Source organism: Dreissena polymorpha, chromosome 6 (assembly GCF_020536995.1).
Source record: "Dreissena polymorpha isolate Duluth1 chromosome 6, UMN_Dpol_1.0, whole genome shotgun sequence".
Lineage (NCBI taxonomy): Eukaryota > Metazoa > Mollusca > Bivalvia > Myida > Dreissenidae > Dreissena > Dreissena polymorpha.
The window spans coordinates 71,116,906-71,140,484 of record NC_068360.1 but is presented as its reverse complement, the minus strand read 5'-3'; the positions used below and the strand labels follow the sequence as shown (position 1 = coordinate 71,140,484).

The 23,579-nt window shown below is 34.1% G+C and overlaps 2 protein-coding genes across 2 annotated transcripts in view; both read left to right on the top strand.

Annotated features, from left to right (window-relative positions):
* The window catches only part of LOC127835790 (plexin-A2-like), a 39,472-nt gene extending 37,687 nt beyond the window's left edge, over window positions 1-1,785 (top strand). Inside the window, exon 7 of the mRNA XM_052362226.1 lies at window positions 1,699-1,785. Within this exon, the coding sequence (XP_052218186.1) occupies window positions 1,699-1,785 (87 nt within the window). The remainder of the gene's footprint in view (window positions 1-1,698) is intronic.
* LOC127835015 (uncharacterized) lies at window positions 1,720-8,764 on the top strand. Its single transcript, XM_052361186.1, has 3 exons — window positions 1,720-1,816; window positions 6,140-6,235; window positions 7,446-8,764. The coding sequence occupies exons 2-3, from the start codon at window positions 6,168-6,170 to the stop codon at window positions 7,738-7,740; spliced, it is 363 nt and encodes a 120-aa protein (XP_052217146.1). The 5' UTR covers window positions 1,720-1,816; window positions 6,140-6,167; the 3' UTR covers window positions 7,741-8,764.
* Window positions 8,765-23,579: the final 14,815 nt, after the last annotated feature.

Genomic DNA, 23,579 nt, shown 5'->3' with positions numbered 1-23,579 from the left:
TAAAGTGTCGTCCCATATTAGCCTAAGCACAGGCTAATCGGCAATAACGTTTTTCTTTTTTATTGAATTTTGAGTTTAAATGAGGTATTTTCTTAACAAAAATCCAGTTCAGCCAGAAAGTGTAGGTTTGGATTAGTCTATGCAGACTGTATAGGCTAATCTGGGGGCAACATTCAACGCACATGCATTAAGCCCCATTTTTCTAGAGTGCGAGACATTTGGAAATGCTTATTAAACCCCACTCCATTTAAGAATTACAGTACTGAAATAATTTGGGCTGTCTGTCTTCCTGGGAGTTCATTAGGTTAAATTGTTCTTTTATTTTTAAATAAGCAGTCCTCATAGGCTTATCAGGGACAACATTTTCTGCCTAGACTGGATTTTTGTTGAAAAGAGACAAATTATCATCCCAAATTAGCCTGTGCAGACTGCATAGACTGATCTGGGACGCATGCATTAAGCCAGGTTTTCCCAGAGACGGACTTATAGACTTGTTTTTTATGAGCCTAGGGTAAGTTACAAATTTGTATACCAAAAAAACTCCTAATAAAGTTTGGTATTTTTGTTTCATCAATTCTGTAAGTATGGTCGCACACATAAACTGGTCTGAAAATCTTCTGTATGCACTTGCAAACATTCAACAATAAAACTTAATGCAATTTTCTTTATGATATCAAGATGTCAATTTGAGAATTTTAGCTCGGCTGTTTTCGGAGAAAACCTGAGGTATTGTCATAGCCAGCTTTTCGTGTCGTGTCGTCCGCGTCATGCTAAAACCTTAATAATAAAGGTTTTGAACATTGGCTCTAAAATCAAACAGCTGCCACCTACAACTTTGAAACTTCATATGTAGCTGCACCTTGATGAGTTCTACACGCCACACCCATATTTGGGTCACTAGGTCAAGGTTACTTTGACCTCTAAAAAAAAATATAAAAAAATCTGACAATCTTTCATTTATTCAAAAATGCACCCACAGCCGAGCGTTGGCACCCGTTATGCAGTGCTCTTGTTATAAAAGTGAGGACTTTACATACATTTGATTTATCATAAAAGTAAGGACTTGATGCACACTTCATTTTATCCAAACGATGACTTTCCCTGCAATTAATTTTTTCAAAATAAGAACGTTTTCAATAAAAAATCGAAGCAATCAAAATGAGGACTTTGCACAAAACTTATTTTATAATCCAAGTGAGGACTTGACATACAATTGCTTAATCATAAAAGTGAGGACTCAATGCACAATATATTTTATCAAAATGATGACCTGCCCTACAATTATGTTTTTTGAAAATAATAAATAACCCCAGAAAACTCTTATCAATCAAACTCAAAACTTATTTTATTAACCCCTTGCATGCTGGGAAAATTGTTGTCTGCTAAAATGTCGTCTGCTGAATTTATAAAATTAGCATTTTCTTCATTTTTTTTTCAAAGAATACTATCAGAATAGCAAACAGTTTGGATCCAGATGAGACGCCACGTTCTGTGGCATCTCATCTGGATCCAAACTGTTTGCAAAGGCCTTAAAAATTCGGTTCCCGCATTGTAAGGGTTAAAATACATTTAGTCCAGACTTGACATACAATTCTTGGCAAGCATGTCGTATTAATCATTTCCTAATTACAATCATAAGATGGATAGTTATGTAGATTGATGTTGTGATTTTATATGGCTTTCGATTCTGTCATGCAGGAGATGATGCCAATGATTCTCATTAGAAGACATGATGGTAACGGTGGCCCAGAACTCTGCACAACTAGAGTTCTAGCAACATTCTGACATGCTCACAAACAACAAAACATACTACCGGGTAAGGTATTTGCTGACACAAAATCTCTGGTTCTCATAGGCAATCATTCTTGTTAGCTTGGCTGTTTTCGGAGTAAACCCGAGCTATTGTCATAGCCAGCTCGTCGTGTCCGTCGTCATGTCGTGTCGTCCGCTGTCCGCTTCGTGCTAAAACTTTAGCATTTTGTTAACCTTTTGAACATTGGCTCTAAAATCAAAGTGCTTCCCCCTACAACTTTGAAACTTCATATGTAGCTGCACCTTGATGAGTTCTACACGTCAAATTCATTTTTGGGTCACTAGGTCAAAGGTCAAGGTCACTGCGACCTCTAAAATAAAATTCTGACAAGCTTTCATGTATTCAAAAATGCACCCGCAGCCGAGCGTTGGCGCCCGTTATGCGGTGCTCTTGTTCAACTTCATAGTGGACATGGAAGTTATGACAAAGGCTGGTGATGCCCCAGATGCACCAGAAGACATTAGTTATTATGCCCCCCTTTGAAGAAGAGGGGGTATATTGTTTTGCACATGTCGGTTGGTCCGTCTGTCTGTCGGTCGGTCCGTCCACCAGATGGTTTCCGGATGATAACTCAAGAACCCTTAGGCCTAGGATCATGAAACTTTATAGGTACATGGATCATGACCGGCAGATGACCCCTATTTTCAGGTCACAAGGTCAAAGGTCAAGGTCACAGTGACTCGAAAGAGTAAAATTGTTTTCGGATGATAACTCAAGAATGCTTATGCCTAGGATCATGAAACTTCATAGGTACATTGACCATGACTGGCAAATGACCCCTATTGATTTTCAGGTCACTAGGTCAAAGGTCAAGGTCACAATGACTCGAAGCAGTAAAATGGTTTCCAGATGATAACTCAAGAATGCTTACGCCTAGGATCATGAAACTACATAGTTAAATTGATAATGACTGGCAGATGACCCCTATTGATATTCAGGTCACTAGGTCAAAGGTCAAGGTCACAGTGACTCGAAATAGTAAAATGGTTTCCGGATAACTCAAGAATGCTTACGGCAAGGATCATGAAACTTCATAGGTACATTGATCATACTGGCAGATGACCCCTATTAATTTTCAGGTCACTAGGTTAAAGATCAAGTTCACAGTGACTCGAAACAGTAAAATGGTTTCCTGATGATAACTCAAGAATAATTAGGCCTAGGATCATGAAACTTCATAGGTACATTGATCATGACTGGCAGATGACCCATATTGATTTTCAGGTCACTAGGTCAAAGGTCAATGTCACAGTAAAAAAAAAATTCACCCAATGGCTGCCACTACAACTGACAGCCCATATGGGGGGCATGCATGTTTTACAAACAGCCCTTGTTATATTCAGTTTAGCAAATTGTTATAAGCAATAGTTACTAACAAAATAAGGACTCAACACACACTTCCTTGTATTGTGCATGTGAGGACTTCAAATACATTTCTTGCTTAACATGTTCTGTCATTTTTTTGCTTAATTTCTTTATCAAATATACATGTAGTTACTAACAAAATGAGGACTCAACACATAATTCCATATATTGTGAATGTGAGGACTTCAAATTTAATTTATTTTTTTTATTTCATGATATAATTATTTTCTTTTTAACTTCACCAAATACACATATTTGTTAATGGAAGTTGTGAGCATTTCTAGCTTTCTTGTGATGCAGGAGTTTTTTCCCATGCACAAAGGGATATTTGTTTGGCAAAATGTATGCATTTATTTAACTAAAACCGCACTTGTTTGGACAAGTATGGGTCTAATTGCTCTAACACACCAATTTCATCAAAAAATGACATTTTCAATATGTACTTGCGGTTATTAAATCATTCGCCATATTTCCGAAAAAAGAATGAAAGGGTTTGGATATTAACATATTGTCTTGCTGCTGATTATAAGCAGAACCGGTAGTTAAGTTTTAGAAACTTATTTTCAATACTGTCCACTGAGCAATGTGAAAGAATTTTCTTGCTCAAAGAAAACAATGGCATTATAAAGCGGTCCAGCTTGAGCCTAAAACCTCCTGATCAACTTCTGAAGACTTTACCACTTTTGGTTAACAGTCAAAGTGGCTTTAATGGCTAAGCACTCCAAAATTGATATATACATTTTGTAAGAAATTGTCATTGTAACGGTCAGTTTTATGCTGAACTGTTTATAGACAAACTGAAGTTTCAGTCTTTGATCCCAGACATTATGCCAAGTTAAAACAAAAGATAGTGTGAGAGGTAATTTACTACCAAAACATATCTAAGTAGTGAAGTATTTCATCCAGTTGTTTGAAAGTTGTTTGCCGGTGAAGGAAATCCAAGTAGATTCTGTGTGACTGGTGAGGCCTTTAAAAAGGCTGTAAATAACTTAAGTTGTTTTGCATCTAGCACTTCCATACTTTGTAGACAGGTACTATACCACATCAGGAAATTGCCTATAGTTGTAACCTTATATATACACATGTTTAAAGAAAGCTTTCAGACCCAGCATTTGATGACGTCTGCTCATCTAAGTGAAAAGATTTTACTAGTGGCATTGAGAAAATCAAAGCGCTGAAGGCACTGAAGTTGTTTGTTGTTGTCGTCCTTGATAAGCATGTGTGCATTGCACAGGCTAATCAGTGTGCACAGGCTAATCTTATTTGACATGCATTAAGCCCCGTTTCCCTGAAAGCAGCCAATATGTACAGATTTCAATGATAAACACTAGACTGGTCAATGTCCTCTTGCAAGCTGGTAAATACACTCACTGCAGGAGTAGAGCAGACGCTCCTAACCATTCGTCGTCTGCAGTGCAGACAGGCAGCGTAATCATTCCTAGCATAGTAGTTACGGTTCTAAGCGTAGCTAAGGCTTCTAAGCACATACTGATTTGCAAAACATTCTCTGTAAATTTAGTTTTGGCTCCTGACTAAAAACCAGCTAAGTAGCTGTACATTTTTTATGGAACATGGTATCTTTCTGAAGTATTGAGTTTGTATTATTTTAGTTCTATTGTAAGGTAAGGGCAATAGATGTATCCACTTTATAGCAGGGTCTGTATTCATGGAAATTTGTTTTTTAGCCTGGAAATGATTTTTGAATTCTGTGTATTTTGCTTATCGTGATGTGTAACATGACTGATGAAAGCTGTTTTGTACTTGGCAGATGATGCTGAGGATGTAGTTCAGTCATTAGGGGGAGAGCTTGACATAACCAGTTCCTGTATCATTTCCTGGCTTATGATGAAGGTTGTCTGACATGAATTAGTGTCCTGAAGTCTTTTGTGAACAGCTCTTACATACTTGCAGTGTTAGTATACCCCTACCTAGCTACCCTTTGGGAGAGGGCTTTTGTATATAATACTTGAATCATTCAGTCCTTTTCGTTGGTCTCCCTTGAAGGATTTTCATCAAAATTTGCCAAAATGTCCATCTCAACATGGTGATGTGCAAACTGTTTGCCACCATTGTGTAGGCTAGACAAAGTCACTATTGAAGGTCAAATGTCAGACAGCCAATATTGAGTGTCTGCTTTATAACTTCTATTACCCTTTAATGATTTTCTAAAAACTTGGCTTAAATGAATATACCAGCAAGGTTTTTGTGCAGAGCAAATACAGTAGTTTTACCAGCTAAAGGTCAAGGTCATAGTTTAAGGTCATATGACAGATGTCTGTCAGTCCGTCTCGACTGCAATACTCAATAAATCTTATATTCCTTAAATGATTTTCTTAAAACTTGAGCCAATTTTGTGTCCAATCTATAAATCATATACTTTGTGAAGGATTTTCTTCAATCTTGAAACAAATATTGACCTCAACAAGGCTATGCGCAGAACCCATGCTTTAGCTATGCCAGCTAAAGGTTAAAGTCATAGGTAAATGTCACATGACAAACCATCTCATATGATTTTCTTACATGATTTAAAAACTGTTTTATTAAGTATTTGTTTATTTGCAAATAAGATACTTGTCTTTCTGAGGATTAATATGATCCTGTGTCCTGGTGAGGTGGGTTTTTATGTCACTCCTGTGACAAACCTCTAGTTCTGACAAAGGTTTCTGAATGGCATTCTTGTTCATGGCTTCTTTCAAATCTAATATTCAGTCACATAAATTATGAGCAGTGCAGTAAGTGATAAATTCACCGTGTTATCACACAGGATTAATGAAACGTAGAGAAATTGAAATTTCATGAACATAGCATTCACATGTAAATTTGTTTGAACTTGCCGCTCATTTAGCCTGCATAATGGTCTAGCATCTTACTTTCCAAACATACAACAGAAAAAACTTGTTACACTCCTGCATTTCAATAGGATAATTGTGATAAACAAAGCTAAAAAAAAAATTTTTTCAGGTTCCAACAAAAAGATTACGAAAGTTTGATGATGAAGACTGAAAGGAACAAAGTGCAAGCAGTCAAACAGATGAAAGAGTCAGCTAGAGTAAAGAGGTAGGATTACTTTAGTCAGTAATAACCTACCTGTTGCATCCAAAGCCATGTCCCTATGTTAAAGGTCAAACATACACAAATTGAGTCCGGACCATAACTTCATAATTAATGCTCCAAATCAAACATAACCTGACAAACATATTACCCATCACAGACGATGTGCCGACCAGTGTGTTTAAGGTCTAGGTCACAATAAGGGTTCAGAAATCAATAATAATTTAATTGTGTCCATGACATAACTTCAAGGTTTAGTATCCAAATCTGGAATAACTGTACATACATATAACCCCACATCAGACGGTGTGTTGCGTGCAAGAGCTATGCCCTATGTTAAAGGTTATGGTTACAATAAGAATTCAAAGATCAAACATACACAAACTGTGTCCTGCCAATTACACTGAGAGCCTGTCTTCTCTTTCCATGACCACTATCAGTACCCTAATAAAGACTGTAGGCGAGGATGCGCACAACAAATTGTATGTTCATTGATTTTTAGCGAGGCTGTTTTCAGAGAAAACCCGAGGTATTGTCATAGCCTGCTCGTCGTCCGCCGGCTTCGTGCTAAAACCTTTACATTGGCTCTAAAATCAAAGTGCTTCCACCTACAACTTTGAAACTTCATTTGTAGATGCACCTTGATGAGTACTACATGCCACACCCATTTTGGGTCACTAGGTCAAAGGTCAAGGTCACTGTGACCTCTAAAAAAAAAAAAAATCTGACAAGCTTTCACAGCCGAGCGTGGCACCCGTTATGCGGTGCTCTTGTTTATATTTTACCATGGTTCCGAAAATGTTCGAAAGTTTCATAATGGCACATCATATTTGCTATTGCACAAAACACTTACACTGCCACCTACAATCATCAAATTATGTGTAGGTTCCATGTAACACATTAAACATGTTAACTGTGTTTTATGAACATATATTGTTCCTCAATAAGGTTGACTTTTCTTGACATATGTAAAAAGAGATTAATAGTTCAAGTCCTCACATTGGTTTCAGTGTGTAGATAGAGATACATTGCTGAAGTCCTCAAAAGATAAGTTATTAAGAAATTCACACACAAATGCACATACATATTTAAATATAAAAAAGCAGACAGGTGTCATTATACCAGTATTTATATAATACTGATATAAAGGCTTTTGTCAGAATATTGGTAGAGTTTGTATCATAAACATTACAATTTTATTGTTTATATTTTGTAGGAATGCTGAAGAGCAACAAATAGAAACCGATGACTTTGTAGAAGATTCATATGATTATGATAATCATGCCGATTACATCTCATCAGAGGAAAGTGACAGTGATTGTAAAGGCACAGTATATCCAGAACGAGACACAGTGAACATATACGTTGAGGAAAGTTTAAATGTCATACAAGGAGATGGAGACAAAGAACAGGTTGAAATAGGAAAATCCAGTATCAAACTAGTGAATGTACAGAAAGAAACCATACACATAGCTACCTCAAAGAATACTAATATGTGTAATTTTAATTAATGCTTTTGCAATGCTTTGCAATACCTAAATATGTATAAAGCCAAAATGAAAACCTCAAGGTGCTTTAAAAAAAAGAAAATTAACATTGTTGATAAAAAGCTGCCAGCTTTAATCTCCTGTTTGTTTACATTATGTTTGTTTTTGTGCGTAGTATACATTCTGTATCTTAATAGCGTGTAACAACTAGTCCTCCATGGTGCAGTGGAAGAGTACTCGCCTGCAGATCTGGATGTCTTCAGTTGGAATCCTTCTACTGGCTTAGTGTTTTTTTTCCTAGAATGTTGAAATTCAAGAAATGTTTTGATAATACACATTGACAGCAAAAATACAACGTTTACATGTTGAAATTAGTGATCAATCTTATTGCATTGTTATATTATATTATTGATTTGATATATAGTGTTATTTCTTATTCTGAAAGATTCGTATTGACTTACCGGTCCAGCATCTTTAAACAATATACGGATCAACATACAAATGTACCTAAATAGAAAAATAACCTAATCTGTTTAAATAGCTTGGCAAAGTGCTGACCTGTTTTACACAATGAAACACATTTTTTGTAATATAGGTTTTAAACTGTTAATTGTGGTTGTGGTAGATGCAATTGAGTTAGCGACTAAAAATGAAAGTGGCATGGCTTATCTAAAAAAATGTTGTCCAATCCCTCCTAATGTGCAGTTGGCAGATCATCACAACTTGTAAATGAATTATGAACCAGTATAAGGCGCTGTCAGTCGCTATAACACGTTGTCAGTCGTTGATTTTCGTTGATTTTGAGTATTTATGCGAGTTAAAATATTTTAGGTAAGAGTGAATTAGTATATAAAATAATAGCCAATATAGTATCTCCTTTACACGAGTCTTGATTGAGTTTACCATGCTTTTATGGTAAAATATTTGTTCAGGATAGATATGCTATTTGTCTTGCATTGTATTTATTATTGCTTCATTTCAAACATTTAAAATGTTCTCCCTTATTTTGACACTTTGTGTGTTATGTTAAATAAATGTATAAAATGATGATATTTGTGTATGTTTTATCTTACAATATACATTTTAGCTCACTCTGGGAAAGCATGTTTCAATTATCATGTTCGTTTAATGTTGCCCTAGAATAGCCTGTGCAGTCTGCATAGGTTAATCAGGGAAGACACTTTCAGCCTAAACTGGATTTATGCTAAAACCAGTGACTTCCTTGAAACAAGAAATTCTATGAAAACACGTCAAGTGCTGTCCCTACTGGGGACTGCAAAGGCTAACTGGGATAACACTACGTACATGCATTAAGCCCTGTTTTTCCAGAGCGCATCTTATTTTTTATATTGCCAGTTCTCGTGTAAAATTACATGCTCTTGAGTCTGTTTCCTGAATAGAACCAGTCATTGGCTGCTTTACAACGATGGGAAAAAAGCGTGTGTAATAACCTCCTTTTTTCCATATAATATTTTCATCTTTTTTAACTCTTTCAGTGCTGGAACCGAATTTTGAAGGCCTTTGCAAACAGTTTGGATCCAGATGAGACGCCACATAATGTGGCGTCTCATCAGGATACAAACTGTTTGCTATTCTGATTGTATTCTTTGAAAAAAATCGAAGAAAATGCTAATTTTAGAAATTCAGCAGACGACATTTATGCAGACGACAAATTTCCCAGCATGCAAAGGGTTAATGATGAAAGTTTACTTTTTGGCTGAATGGTAAGTGGGGTGCGTATTAACTGTCCATGGCTTTCAGTAACTATATGTCTCTATCTTGTCCCTTAGTATAGAAAACCTGGTTCATTTTATCTTGTTCCTTTCCCGGTCAAGTCTCAAATAGACTTATTTTTTAATTTCACTTTTTTTTTTTAAATACCAAATTAATTATTAGTCATTGATGGAGATCTAAACAACCCTCAGTTTGAATCGAACTCGTGACTAACTGTATCCGATAATTAAAACCAAAATCTTCATCCGCAAAACTAAATGACTGAGTGAGTGAGTTTGTGATTGAGTGACTGACTGAGTGAAGGAGTGAGTGAGTGAGTGACTGACTAAATGAGTGATTGATATGCATCTATTTAAAATGTATTCTTCACCATTAAGGCATAATAATGAACGTATCGAAACTTCTGGAAATGCGTCCCTGGGTTCTCCCTGTGCTTTGTATTGGAAGCTTAAAGTGATATTATGGGCATCTAACAGTATGAAGGCGTCTATCGCAACCGTTGTGTTTATTTCTGGTGTTTTCACTTCATATACACTTATATTTGTTAATGCAGCATCAACATACTAAAACAATATGCTGGAAAGAGCAAAATAATCCATTTGAATGTCAACCGTACTTTCGTTTTGACAACTGACGACAGAAATGATTCGATGAACGATGTGAGTCTAAATGTAGTTTTCATGCAGATTCGTTCATACGACAGTAAGACACAATTTTGTTTTACGGATCGTTTCGGCTTAGAGGACTGGGTGAGTCATGTAAAATATAGAAAATAATACATATTTTTTATAAACAACTGGTAGCAAGATGAGTTGTAGATAATGGGTCAGTTACCACATTTTAACTAATTCTTTTGACCTGTTAATTCTTTTCAGCTCAATTCAACAGTGAAAAAATGCCCATACTATCACTTTAACAATTGTTTATATTCACATTGTCTTGTTTATCTATTCATCCATTCATTTATTAACATGATCGTCCGTGTTAGTGAGATAAATAACTCTCAAATCTTTAATGCAGCGATTAGATGTAATGAAATGTATTATTTTCCGGAGTTCAAAATACAACAAATGCTTAAATATAATGGTTAACCACCAATCAGTCAAACATCAATAATTCTTTAAGGGGTCCAGATATCGGAAAAGTAGCACCGGAATCGGATTCAGGAAGACAAAATCACATAGATTGGACCATCTTATTGTTTTATTTCCCTGGAATGTAAGGTGTACTGGGTTTTGCGCTTCTATTAAAAGGGTGCTGCATTCTTATCGAAATGCACAATTTAAACTCAATAATTCTTTAACGAGTCGAGATATCGAAAAATTAACACCGGATTCGGATTCAGCGACAAAAATTCATAGAGATTTCACTATCTTATTGTTTGATTTCGATGGAGCGAACGAGCTAGCGAGCGAGCGTATTTCATTTGTGCAGGTAAATAGGACTGCATGAGAAAAGGGTGCTTAATGCAAAACATTTTTTGATTATAACTTTTTTATTTTATTTTTTTTTCAATTTCTTTTTCAAACTTTTAAACAACACTATAAACTGTTTATGTTTTATTGAAAACAAAAAAAAATATTTATTTTTTTCATTATATGATACATATGTATTTTTTTATTTATTTTTTAAAAATTGATAACTTTTGAACGGCTGTAGATATCTTAAAAATTCCAACGAATTCGTGATCAGCGTGGTCATAGACATTTAACATTAAACATCTGTTTATTTTATTTCAACGTTTTTTTTTTTTTAATAAATAAATAATTGATTTATGTTTTAAATGTTACGGACATAACATTCCGCATCTATCGCTTCAATATCATGTTCTTTATTCTATCGTACAGTTCTGCATTATAAAACAAACGTTTACAATATAGTTAAGAAACTAAATCACTCGCATCATGCCAACAACTGAGTCTGGGATTGAAGCCGGATCGCCTTGGTGAGAAGCGTGTATACCAACCACTGCGCTGAAAGGACATGCACATGTGTTTTCCCAGAGCGAGGCTCATTTTGTATTTCAAATGAATTGTGCTGATGCAGTACTTACTGATAAGGATTTCTTGACAGCTGATATATAGATATACGAGGGTCGCATGATAGGAAACATGGCTTAATGCACACGCTAATCTGGGACGACGCTTTACGCACATTTTGCAACTCATATCTAATGCAGGTGTTTCGAGTTTTAACTCAAAAAGCAAAATAGGTTTGCCGAATGGTTTCCATGGGTGAGTCTTGGCCCGATGTTCTACAACGCGGTCGTTAGTTTCGCATCTCTGACGACATCATTATCAGTGTGTTCTTTAAAGTGATATTATGGGCATTTTTCACTGATGAATTGAGCTGAAAAGAATTAACTGGTCAAAAGAGTCCAAGTATCTGCAACTCATCTTGCTACCAGTTGTTTATAAAAAATATAAATTCGGCGCCAGCCCGATGAGCGGAAAAAAACGTCGGCCGCTAATCGGACGGTGATCGGTGTCTATTTGTGACTGAGGTTTTTAACTTTGTCACTCATCGGACGGCGGACGGCTCCGACGTGTCCAGTCTTCCCGATGCATGGAGATCGGACACATCGGCCGGCGACCGGATAATTTGTGACTGAGGCATAAAGGAGGTGGATTATGAATTCCAATATGTCAACAGTTGTGAGCGAACCTGAATATTTCTAACGACCTATAAAAGTGTGTTTTGAATATCTATTTATGGTACACACCACTTCTGCTCATTATTGTCTTAGAACTATGACATGCAGATTTACGCATGTATTGACACTATTACTGATATTGGGATTCGCTTACAGCAACAAGTTTGATTTCTTTCGGGATAAGAATGGTTGAACCCATGGAAACCTGGAGGTAAAAGACTGATGTTAGCAATATTATTTTAAAGCTCGATTATGAGCTGATGTCAAGCATCAATGGCGATGTAACAAATGAAGCACACTGTTTAAATAATATCGATTAATTAATTGGAAACTTTGATCCAGGTGTCTGCGAATATATGTATGTCTGCACATTGTATGTATGAAGGTCCTCGCGTTGGAAGTCCTTAAATTGTCCGAACTTTTCCAGTGTGTGATATATGCAAATGAAGGTCCTCATGTTGCATGTAGTTGTCCAGTGTGCGATATATGCAAATAAGGGTCCTCGTGTTGTATGTAGTTGCCCAGTGTGTGATATATGCAAATGAAGGATGTCCTCGCTTTGATGTCCTCATAAATATAGCTAAGTGAGAGAGGACCTCGAAGTGTTTTCTGTGGTTACTACTGCGTGTATCATATTTTTGACTAGAAATGTTTCTTTCCTATCTATATCTGCGTATTTATAGATTTTGTAGTAGAGAAAGGACGGCGTTATAATGATGTCCTCAAAAACCACGTTAAAGTCATGGTCCCCGGAATGGTACCTATACAAACAAGGATGCGTGTGCATGTGTGTGTGCGTGTGTATGCTTTTGTGTCCGTGTTCTTATGTGCAAGTGTGCTGAACTTAATATCTAAGAACAGTCCCGTTAATTTTAGCCCCCTAGTGGAAGCTAGATTGCCTTAACGGTTACAGAAAAAGCATTATTTAATCTTGTGTATTTATTTAAAGCTGCCCCTGTTTGGTCGTTTAAAACACGAGAACAAAAGTTTAGACAGCCATTATGGCAAATTATAAGAAGATGTGTCTATGTATGCTACAAAACAGTTTTAGCGTGTATGCGTCTTGTGCGCGTGTGAGTGTGTGTGTTTGACTCCTCTTATCATAACATGCATACACACAATTCTATTCCTCATCTCCAAAAATATCTTATTTATCTTGTAATGTTTCACTTCATAAAACATTTCATATTCAAATTGAACTCGAAAAACTGTAGATCCACATAAAAATAATCTTCAAAAAAGAACAAAAAACAAACAAACAATATTGTGTTTTATTAGAAATTTACCAAACAGTTATGAAATTTTCTGAAGCCTTATATTTTGCGCATGATGTTGTTAGAGATTGGAGTCACTGTATTATTATAACTATTATTTGCTGTTTAATGTTTCAGATGTTGTCTCCAGCCAAGTGGTGTACTTCTATACTTCATACAGAAAAAGGAAAGTAATTTTAAATTCAAATACTGACACTATTGTTGGAATTGTGCAGACTTTTTCTAATTTACTTCACAATACTTATGTATTGCATTCACGTTTGGATGTGTTTAATTTTATTTTTGGTAGCATCATGCCAATCACTATTTGATCTTTTTATGGACCTTTGTGAAGAATTAATCAGGTTGCATTTATGTTACTGTGCGTCCATTATTTTATGCATGTATGGTTTTTGTGAAACACAGCACACTTTGTTCGATTTATGCATACAAGTGTCTTAAATAAGTTGAACAATGTAAAAGTTTATTTCACTGTCTTTCCCTGTGCAATGTGTATTGACAAAGGATTTTCTTCCAAAAAATAGCGACAGGGCGAACCACATTATGAGTGTCTGCAGAGAAAATATGTAAATCAATATTGTAGATGGTTATAAAAGAGTTATAATAAGAAATGCTGTTCTTAATTTGTTGTTGTTACATTTTAATGATTGTGAACTGTTTATATTGTCGTGAACTTAAAACATAACTTGAACATAGAATGTAAGAGAATTCCTTTGGTTCATGGTCTTTAGAGCAAAATCCACTATTTCTTGTCGGGTTCATAGCTGAACATAACAACTGAACATAAAATGAAAATGACCCCAATTTAACTTGAATACCCAACAGAAAATGAAACATTTCTCATCATCACTTTATGAGAATTTTTGTGAAAAAGTTTAATTGTTAAGATTAATTCAAGTGCTGTTTGTTTAGCTCATCTATTTTTTGAAAAAAATTATGAGCTATTGTCATCACCTTGGCGTCGGCGTCGGCGTTCGGTTAAGTTTTGCGTTTAGGTCCACTTTTCTCAGAAAGTATCAATGCTATTGCATTCAAACTTGATACACTTGCTAACTATCATGAGAGGACTGGGCAGGCAAAGTTAGATAACTCTGGCTTGCATTTTGACAAAATTATGTGCCCTTTTTATACTTAGAAAATTGAAAATTTTGGTTAAGTTTTGTGTTTAGGTCCATTTTATTCCTTAAGTATCAAAGCTATTGCTTTCATACTTGCAACACTTACTAACTATCATAAGGGGACCGTGCAGGCAAAGTTATGTAACTCTGACTGGCATTTTGACAGAATTATGTGCCCTTTTTATAATTAGAAAATTGAAATTTTGGTTAAGTTTTGTGTTTAGGTCCACTTTATTCCTACAGTATCAAAGCTATTGCTTTCATACTTGCAACACTTATTAACTATCATAAGGGGACTGTGCAGGCAAAGTTATGACTGGCATTTGGACGGAATTATGGGCCCTTTATACTTAGAAAATTGAAAATTTGGTTAAGTTTTGTGTTTTGGTCAACTTTACCCCTAAAGTATCATAGATATTGCTTTCATACTTGGAAAGCTCGCAAACTATCATAAGGGGACAGTAAAAGGACAAGTTGCATAACTCTGGTTGTCATTTTTACGGAATTTTGGCCCTTTGTTTACTTAGTAACTTTGAATATATGGTTAAATTTTGTGTTTCGATCCACTTTACTTCTAAAGTATCAAGGCTATTGCTTTCACACTTGAAATACTTTCATGCTATCATGAGGTTACTGAACCTGGCAAGTTGAATTTTACCTTGACCTTTGAATGACCTTGACTCTCAAGGTGAAATTATTAAATTTTGCTAAAATTGTCATAACTTCTTTATTTATGATTAGATTTGATTGATACTTTGACAAAACAACTCTTACCTTACATACCACAATAGACTCCACCCAAACCATCCGACACGCCCTCCCCCCTCCCCCCCCCCTCGAATCGTCCCCACTATTTTTTTAAGATCATCTCACAAATGACCACCACACCCTCACACTATACCACCCACCCCATCCCCAAATTATTTTTTTTGAAACGGTTAAAAAACACAAATATTTATTTTTATTATTTTATTTTTGAAATACCGTCCAACCATCGCACCCAAGAATCCCCCCCCCCTGAAATTTTTATTTTTTATTTTTTTGCATTTTTTTTACATTTTTGGAAGATAATGTAATAAATGACCACACCTTCACACTATACACCCCTCTTCACTCCACCCCTCCCTCCTTTGTGATTGAAATTGAGAGTCTCTTCACCTTTAAAAAGAAAATAGATGAGCGGTCTGCACCCGCAAGGCGTAGCTCTTGTTTATCTCGACATTGTTAATATTTTATGCGTTGCTTTATTAATTTAAGTTAGTAAACTATCCACTTGAAATGTATTGGTCCATATTTCCATGACCTTATACCGGTTTATTCTACAGTTTCGAAATGATGTATTTTTTCGGTAGAATATGCATTGAGTATTCAAATCATTTCATTATGAGGAAATATGGACCTTTTTAAAATGTTTCAAATATTAGAAGTGTACTTGGGTAAAATTCTGTATGTTTTCTACTACTTCCCAAAACTAGCTTATTTTTTTGTTATTCCCCTTTAAATTCATTGAATTTCTTGTAAAAGCGTTTCAGTTTTTATTTATTTCTTCTGAATAGTTGGTAAAAACAGCAGATATTTTGATGTTTATTGAGGTGCGTAATAAAACTCTGGTATTATATGTTGATATAAGAAACTGTAGACAAGGCTTGCCCTGTACTCGTACATTATCGCATAAGCTTGGGACATTTTTTTCTTAATTAATTCGACTTAGTTTGTAAAATTATTAGGTATTCTTTGATGATTATAGTGCGTAAATTTACGCAGAGCTTGGCTTATGTAGAAAAGTTCTTTGGACAATTTTGTTTGTTTGAAAAGTTGGAAAAGATATCAGGTATTTTGATAGATTTTAAGTTCGTAAATTTACGCAGAGCTTGGCTTATGTAAAAAGATAGTACAAAAATGTTGTTTTTGTAAAATGCAAAGTACAAATCTTCTGTTGTGTTTTCCCATGATTTTGATCGTACTTGGGACAAATTGTGTTTATTATTTTGAGAAGTTTGTTAAAATATTTGGTTATTTGATGTTGATTAAAGTGTGTAAAATTTTCACAAGGCTTGGCTTATGCCGACAGCTAGTCAGAAATATGTTTTATTTCTGATATTCATGATACAATATAACCGATCTCTTAACAATAAATAAGTTCGTAAAATTACGCGCTACCACTGGAGAAATTGCCAGGGTTTTATTTTGATTTAAGTGCGTACATGTACGAAGACCTTGAATTATGCGGAAAGATCATATATATTTGTTATAAGTGATGTATATTTGAATATCAAACTATAATATTGCTATCTTTTGCCATCAATTAGTTTGTTAATTCACTGCTCTCTTTACAATAAATAAGTTCGTAAAATTGCTCACTGCCACTGGAGAAATTGTCAGGATTTTGATTTTGATTGAAGTGCGTACATTTACGAAGAGCCTGTCTTATGCAGAAAGATTTTATATTTTAGTTAAAAGTGTTGTACATTTGAATTTCAAACTATAATATTGCTATCTTTTGCCATAAATTAGTTCAGAAATGTATGCAGTGCTTGAGACAATTTTTGTTTATTACAACTTTAAATAGTCTGTAAATTTGCTAGGGTTTTGGGAATTGATTGATTAAAGTGCGTAAATTTACACAGAGCTTGTAGAGAAGTGCTTGGACAATTTGGTTTGTTATGCAGAAAGATAATATATTTTAGTTAAAAGTGTTGTATTATATTGCTATCTTTTGCCATAAATTAGTTCGTAAATTTATGCACTGCCACTGGAGAAATTGCTAGGGTTTATATTTTGATTTAAGTGTGTAAATTTACAAAGAGCTTGACTTATGCAGAAAGATCATATATATTAGTTAAAAGTGTTTTAGATTTGAATTTCAAACTATAATATTGCTATCTTTTGCCATTTACGCAGTGCTTGGGACAATTTTTGTTTATTACTTTGAATCGTTTGTAAAATTACATGTATCTGGTATTTTGATGTTCATTTAAGTGCGTAAATTTATGCAAGGCTTGGCTTCTGTAGAAAGCTAGTCAGAAATCTAAGTATTTCTGAAATTCAAAGTACAATATAACTAATTTCTTTGCAATAAATAAGTATGTAAAATTGCGCACTGCTTGTGCCATAAATTAGTTCGTAAATTTACGCACTACCACGAAAGATCATATATTTTTGTTAAAAGTGTTGTTTATTTGAATTTCAAACTATAATATTGCTACCTTTTGCCATAAATTAGTTCGTAAATTTATGCAGTGCTTGAGACAATTTTTGTTTACAACTTTAAATAGCCTGTAAAATTACCAGGGTTTTATATTGGTTTAAGTGGTAACTTTACGCAGAGCTTTCGGCTAAAACACGGTACTCGTGCTCATAGTAGTCTTACTCACCTAAAAAAATGAAATTGTAGATACAGCATTTCCTTGGTGTTATTTTTAAAGTTTAAGGTATCCCCTACTCAAATCAAGTTGAATTTTATTTGATCATGCATGCATTATTTTTTATCTAACATTTTCATCCTATGGTATAATACAAGTTACAGACACTACACTAGTCATATAACATGCAAGAAAAACATAGCAGAACTATAAAACTTCAGATATTTTCACTTTAACATCAACTACAGGTTATAAACTGTTGAATTAAGCAAAAACCAAAAGTGATTACTATCTTTAAAAAAATCAAAGCATTAATTAATCAGGTATCAGACCAAAGGAGAACCAAGCAAGAAACTTTTCTATAACTTTTATTATAGACCCACAAGATAGCTAATTAGGCATTTGTCTGAAACCAGGAAGTATATTCAAACAAAATACACATGTAAATCGAAACAATTGGTTTGAAAAAGCATAAGTTTTCATAAAAGTTAGAATTGCATGCTCATATGTTTGGACACTACCGAAATATATGATTCCAAAAACAGTTGCAGAATGGCATAAAGCATTAAAAAATGCACTATTAAAGCAAGTTTACATAAAAACAGTGACTTAAACATTATATCAAATGATTTTTGATCTGTTAGAATTTTAGTTAAAACACATTTTTTGTGTACATGATCTGAGTTGGTTACAGACACTACACATGGGGTAACACTAGCTGTCCAGGAGACGTGTAGCTTGACAATTCTCAGTGCTGGGCACATACAAGTCAAAGAAGACTAATCTGACATTATGAGTTTGGCGTCTCATATGAATTGGCACACCTGTATAGAGTTTCAAATTAATATAATCTAGAATTTCATTATGCAGCAATAAGCATTACCAAATAATGTGCGGAAAACTTTCCAAACATTTCAGTGTAAAACAAAATGTAATATTGCAAGCAGCAAATCAGTGATGTATTTATAACCCTTTGTTACTCTAGCTATCAAGATAATCACAGAGAAGTTTAAGCTTTAAGTAATGTTTGCACTGAATTTGAATTGCGAAGTTCACTTTCAATAATATCTCTGGATCTTGTGCGCTATAAACAAGATGACATCTATTGAACAGCCATCTCTTCCAGGCCAATTTTGCTTAACTTTCAAAATAAATGTATTTCAATCTGATTTCTGTTCCAAAACAAACACTAAAATGTCCTTTGATTCCATTCTTTTGCTCTAGCATAGCAGCTACGAAGGCATCATAGTTGTATTTTAGCTTCTCATATGTTCGTTTTTTTTCCCAATGCTTAACCTTCATGCAGCCAAACCTAGTCTTATTTTTTATTTTATGCTTTCCGGTGGTTTATAGAGAAATATCAGTGAATTAAAACTGATCATTTCACTGTTTCAAACAGTGAAAATTATCAGTGAAAATTATCGATATTTTTCACTGTTTCCTGTGAAATGACGTCATTGTTTTACGAAATGACGTCATTATCGCAGCGAAATTCTTTAGTTAAACTCTTTAAAAATGTATATAAACTCTAAAAAAAAGCATAAAATAAAAAGAAAATTGGTTGGATTCGGTGGCTGCGCAACTCGTGAAAATATTATTTAATATGATCACTCGTGAAATAAAATCGATAAGCCACCGAATCCAATAAATATCCTCTATATCTTTTCTCTTTTGCTTGATTTATCTTTGCTTCCTGAAACAAGAACGGAAACAAAATTCATTTTCCTTTCTTCAAAGTTTCTGCTTCTAATTCAAGTATAAGAATGTAAATTTATATACATGTAGTGTAAAGCTTACAGTGCGCATGTCTTCCTTGATCCATTCATAAGCAAAGGAAATGATTAAATGCAGCCATTTGGATCAAAGTAAAAAACAAAAGTTACTTCAGACATGGTTAAAACTCATCACTTTAGCTTTAAAAATGATTTCATATGCTCTTTGATAGCATGAACAATAATAAGTTAAATGTGTAGGCATTTTAGAGTCTGTAACCATATGACCATCAAAACAAACTGTTTGATATTGTGTCTGATCTCAGTAAGTTCTCAAATGGTTTTGTTTGGATTTACTGTTTTCATGATATTTAATGCAAAAAACTATGTTTCCAATTGCATATTCTAGGAGATAATTGAAAAAATGCCTGTTTATAGAAAGCAACACTATGAAGACAATTTATTTACATTATTATGATAAATATTTCAAATTTCAGACAGAAAATGTCTAAATAATGCACCTTAGACATCAGCAATGTAATACAAAATACAATTTTGTTTCATTTTACTCACATATAACAAAAAAGGTTTAAGGCTTACAGAAGGAAGTTGGTGGTTACAGACACTACGAATTTTAGCGTAGCATAATCAAAATGGTAGATACATACCTGAGCCATTACAAGAGGTTTGCTCTTGTCTTCTCGCCATATTAAAGGGTTGTATCATCGTAAAGAACACAGACATATTTAGATAAATCATTTTAGAAAAAGAAAATCAATTTATATTGTTCCTAAATAAATTGTTCATAAAATAATTCCACAATAATTCTTACAATATTTCATCCCAAGAGGTCTTGCTTTACCTTTTTTGCACATTAATCTATTGCACAATGTATGATGTAACATTCCAACATAAAAGATGGAAGTTTCCCATGATTAAAGCAAAATATTTATGAGAAATAGAACAGGGATTTTTTCCTTCATTTTTTACACATTTTTGTAGTGTCTGTAACTTTTCTTTTATTGAGTTGCTGTTTTTTTAATGGTACAATACACCACCACCAATTTTGGCCAACTTGGACATCACATGGATACACATAAGCCAATGTATGATTTATACTTTTCCATAATGAAACATCAAAATTATTGCCATATAAACTTGTAAAGGTTGCAGGCACTACAAAATTTAGAACTGGAAAGTTTGACAAAGAACAAGCTCTCATTCGAATATCTTTGCTAGAAATGTGATTTAAATGGTTTAACTACTTATTATAATATACAGTCGAGTTCTAGATGTCAATAAAAGTAATAATTAATGTCATTTTGTACACAATGTTGGCATATAACAACAGATTAGTGTTTGAATTTCAGTGTTGAAACAAAACTTCTACTGACGGTATTTTGCTTATAAAATCCATAATATTTTACCGATTTCTTTAATTCAAGAAGCAACATTTTCAGGATAAAACTCTGAATAAAATCAGACCAATAAATGCACAATTTCAGTATGATATTTCGAGAAGTCTCTATTTTATATTCAAGCTTTTTTCGAGTGAGACTGCATAACGCTCAAAAATGGCCATTGTTAGAGCTTGTTTCCATGCATATCTCAAGAACGGGTTACACAAATCTCTTGAAATTTTCAGGAAAGTAAGAGAGGTATATGCCATCTTACCAATCTTTAATATTGGTTCTTATCGTGTTTACTTTTTCTTTTTTATGCATATAACATGAAAATTCCCTTATGAGCACCAATACCGTGTTTTAGCCGTTTGCTTATGTAGAAAAGTGCTTTGGACAATTTTGTTTGTTATGCAGAAAAATCATGCTTAAAGTGTGTAAATTTACGCAAGGCTTGGCATATGTAGAAAGCTAGTCAGAAATATGTAGTATTTCTGAAATTCAAAGTACAATATAACTGACCATTTTACAATATATAAGTTTGTAAAATTACGCACTGCTTGTGCCATAAATTAGTTCGTAAATTTACGCACTGCCACTGGAGAAATTGTCAGGGTTTTTATTTTAAATTAAGTGCGTAAATTTACGAAGAGCTTGACTTTCCCAGAATTATCATATATTTTAGTTAAAAGTGTTGTATATTTGAATTTCAAACTATAATATTGCTATGTTTTGCCATAAATTAGTTTGTAAATTTACGCACTGCTTGGGACAATTTTTGTTTATTACTTTGAATCGTTTGTAAAATTATTTGGTATTTTGATGTTCATTTAGTTGCGTAAATTTACGCAAGGCTTGGCTTATCTTGAAAGATACTTGGAAAAAATATTGTATTTGTGACATTCAAAGACGTAAATTTACGCAGTGCTTAAGACAGATTTTGCATAGTTGTTCGATTTTTATGTAAAATGAATGGTTTTTATTATGTTTTGAGAGCGTAAATTTACGCAGTGCTTGCAAAAGTCAACAACTGTATTTTGAATAGTTTGTCAGAATTAAATTTAAGTGCACTATAATGAGAAATAAATTACACGTTTTTCTTCATTTTGCAACGAAAAAAGGAAATATTGAGGGATATTCCCTTATAAAATGCCAGTGAGTTAAAGATAGTCTTCACAGGATGTCATTCGCATCTGGGCATAAGGGACACTTGACATGACGCCGCCTGTCAATCAAGTTCTTATCTAAGAACTGATCTAACAATCAGCGATCGATTAATCGGGCGCGTTAGTTAGCAACGAACTGTCTAACATTTTCTAGACAAGCTATGTATAGGTTCACTTTTACTTTAGCGAGTTTCTTTTGTTTTACTCTTAAAAAAGTAGATTAAAAATGGTTAAACGGTGTCGATGGGGACTATGTAACTCGCACAATTGATATCCTGAAAGATTAGTTGGTGACATTTAATTTATATCGTTTCCAAAGCCGAAAAGCGATCTTGAGAAGTGTAAGAGATGTATAAATGTATGCGGTCGTCACCACGAACAACTGAACGTCAACACTGTCAAAGACAATTATAATATATTTTTATCGGATATACTAGCAGATTTAAATAGTTTATGTTATCGATCTGATTATCACATAATATTTCACGTTTAAAAAAAAATAGTTTTATCAGTTACTAGGTCATTAATATACAGAAGCGAGGTTCATCTGCATTACTTAAAGATAAATAAAACCCAGCATGAGGCCTAATTTGTGTTGTGTTTTATTACTCTGATAGTAATGCACTTTATTGACATTATACATGTTATTAGAAGGTGACACGTGATATATTATAATAATAACGGAATTTACACATGTGCAGACATGTGATGTCACCAATGAACGCTTTTAATCCACCTTTGAGATCGAATGCCTAGTTCTCATTTTTCAACGAGTTTCGTTTGATTTGTTGGGAAAAAAAAACCGGAAATTAATTAAGGCAAAAACGGTGTGAAGAGGTTTTATGTAACTCTGACATTCGGTATCCATAAGTTAGATTAATTAAATATACATATATACCATTTCAAACGCGGAAATGCGGTCTTGACAAGAGCAAGTGGAAGCTTCAATGTGTAGAATTACCGAGATCACCCTTATGGAGCATTTATTTACTTTTAAAACTGGAAATGTTTATGTTAGAAATACCTACGCATTATTAAGTATGAATTATATCACGTGTGCTCGTTGAATAATAGAGAAGATTGGTACCAACTTTGCGTTACTTAACGAAATCCCCGTTATAAATCGAGTTTTGTGTGTGTCAGAAACAAGTGAAAACGATTATATGTTTCTATTTGAATAGAATCGAATCGATAAATGCCAGATGATAAGATTTATTATTACTGATATAACTAATAAATGCCGACTTTGGGAGAAGATGGTACCTGCGCCAGCGTCTGATACAGGTAGCTTTACTGAATTCCCCTTCATACAGCGCTACTTTATATATGACAATGAGCAAACTTATTGTGCTGTCTTGCACTTTCATTATAGTGATTGATAAATGTCCCATAAGCAATGTTTAATATTATTAATATCACTTTTATACGTAATAACATGTGGGGA

What these genes read in the sequence shown, in the direction of transcription:
- LOC127835015 (XM_052361186.1), top strand. Translation starts at nt 6,168, where the DNA reads ATGATGAAGACTGAAAGGAACAAAGTGCAAGCAGTCAAACAGATGAAA. An exon ending in GAGTCAGCTAGAGTAAAGAG is followed by an intron (nt 6,236 to 7,445) that starts GTAGGATTACTT and finishes TATATTTTGTAG; the next exon opens with GAATGCTGAAGAGCAACAAA.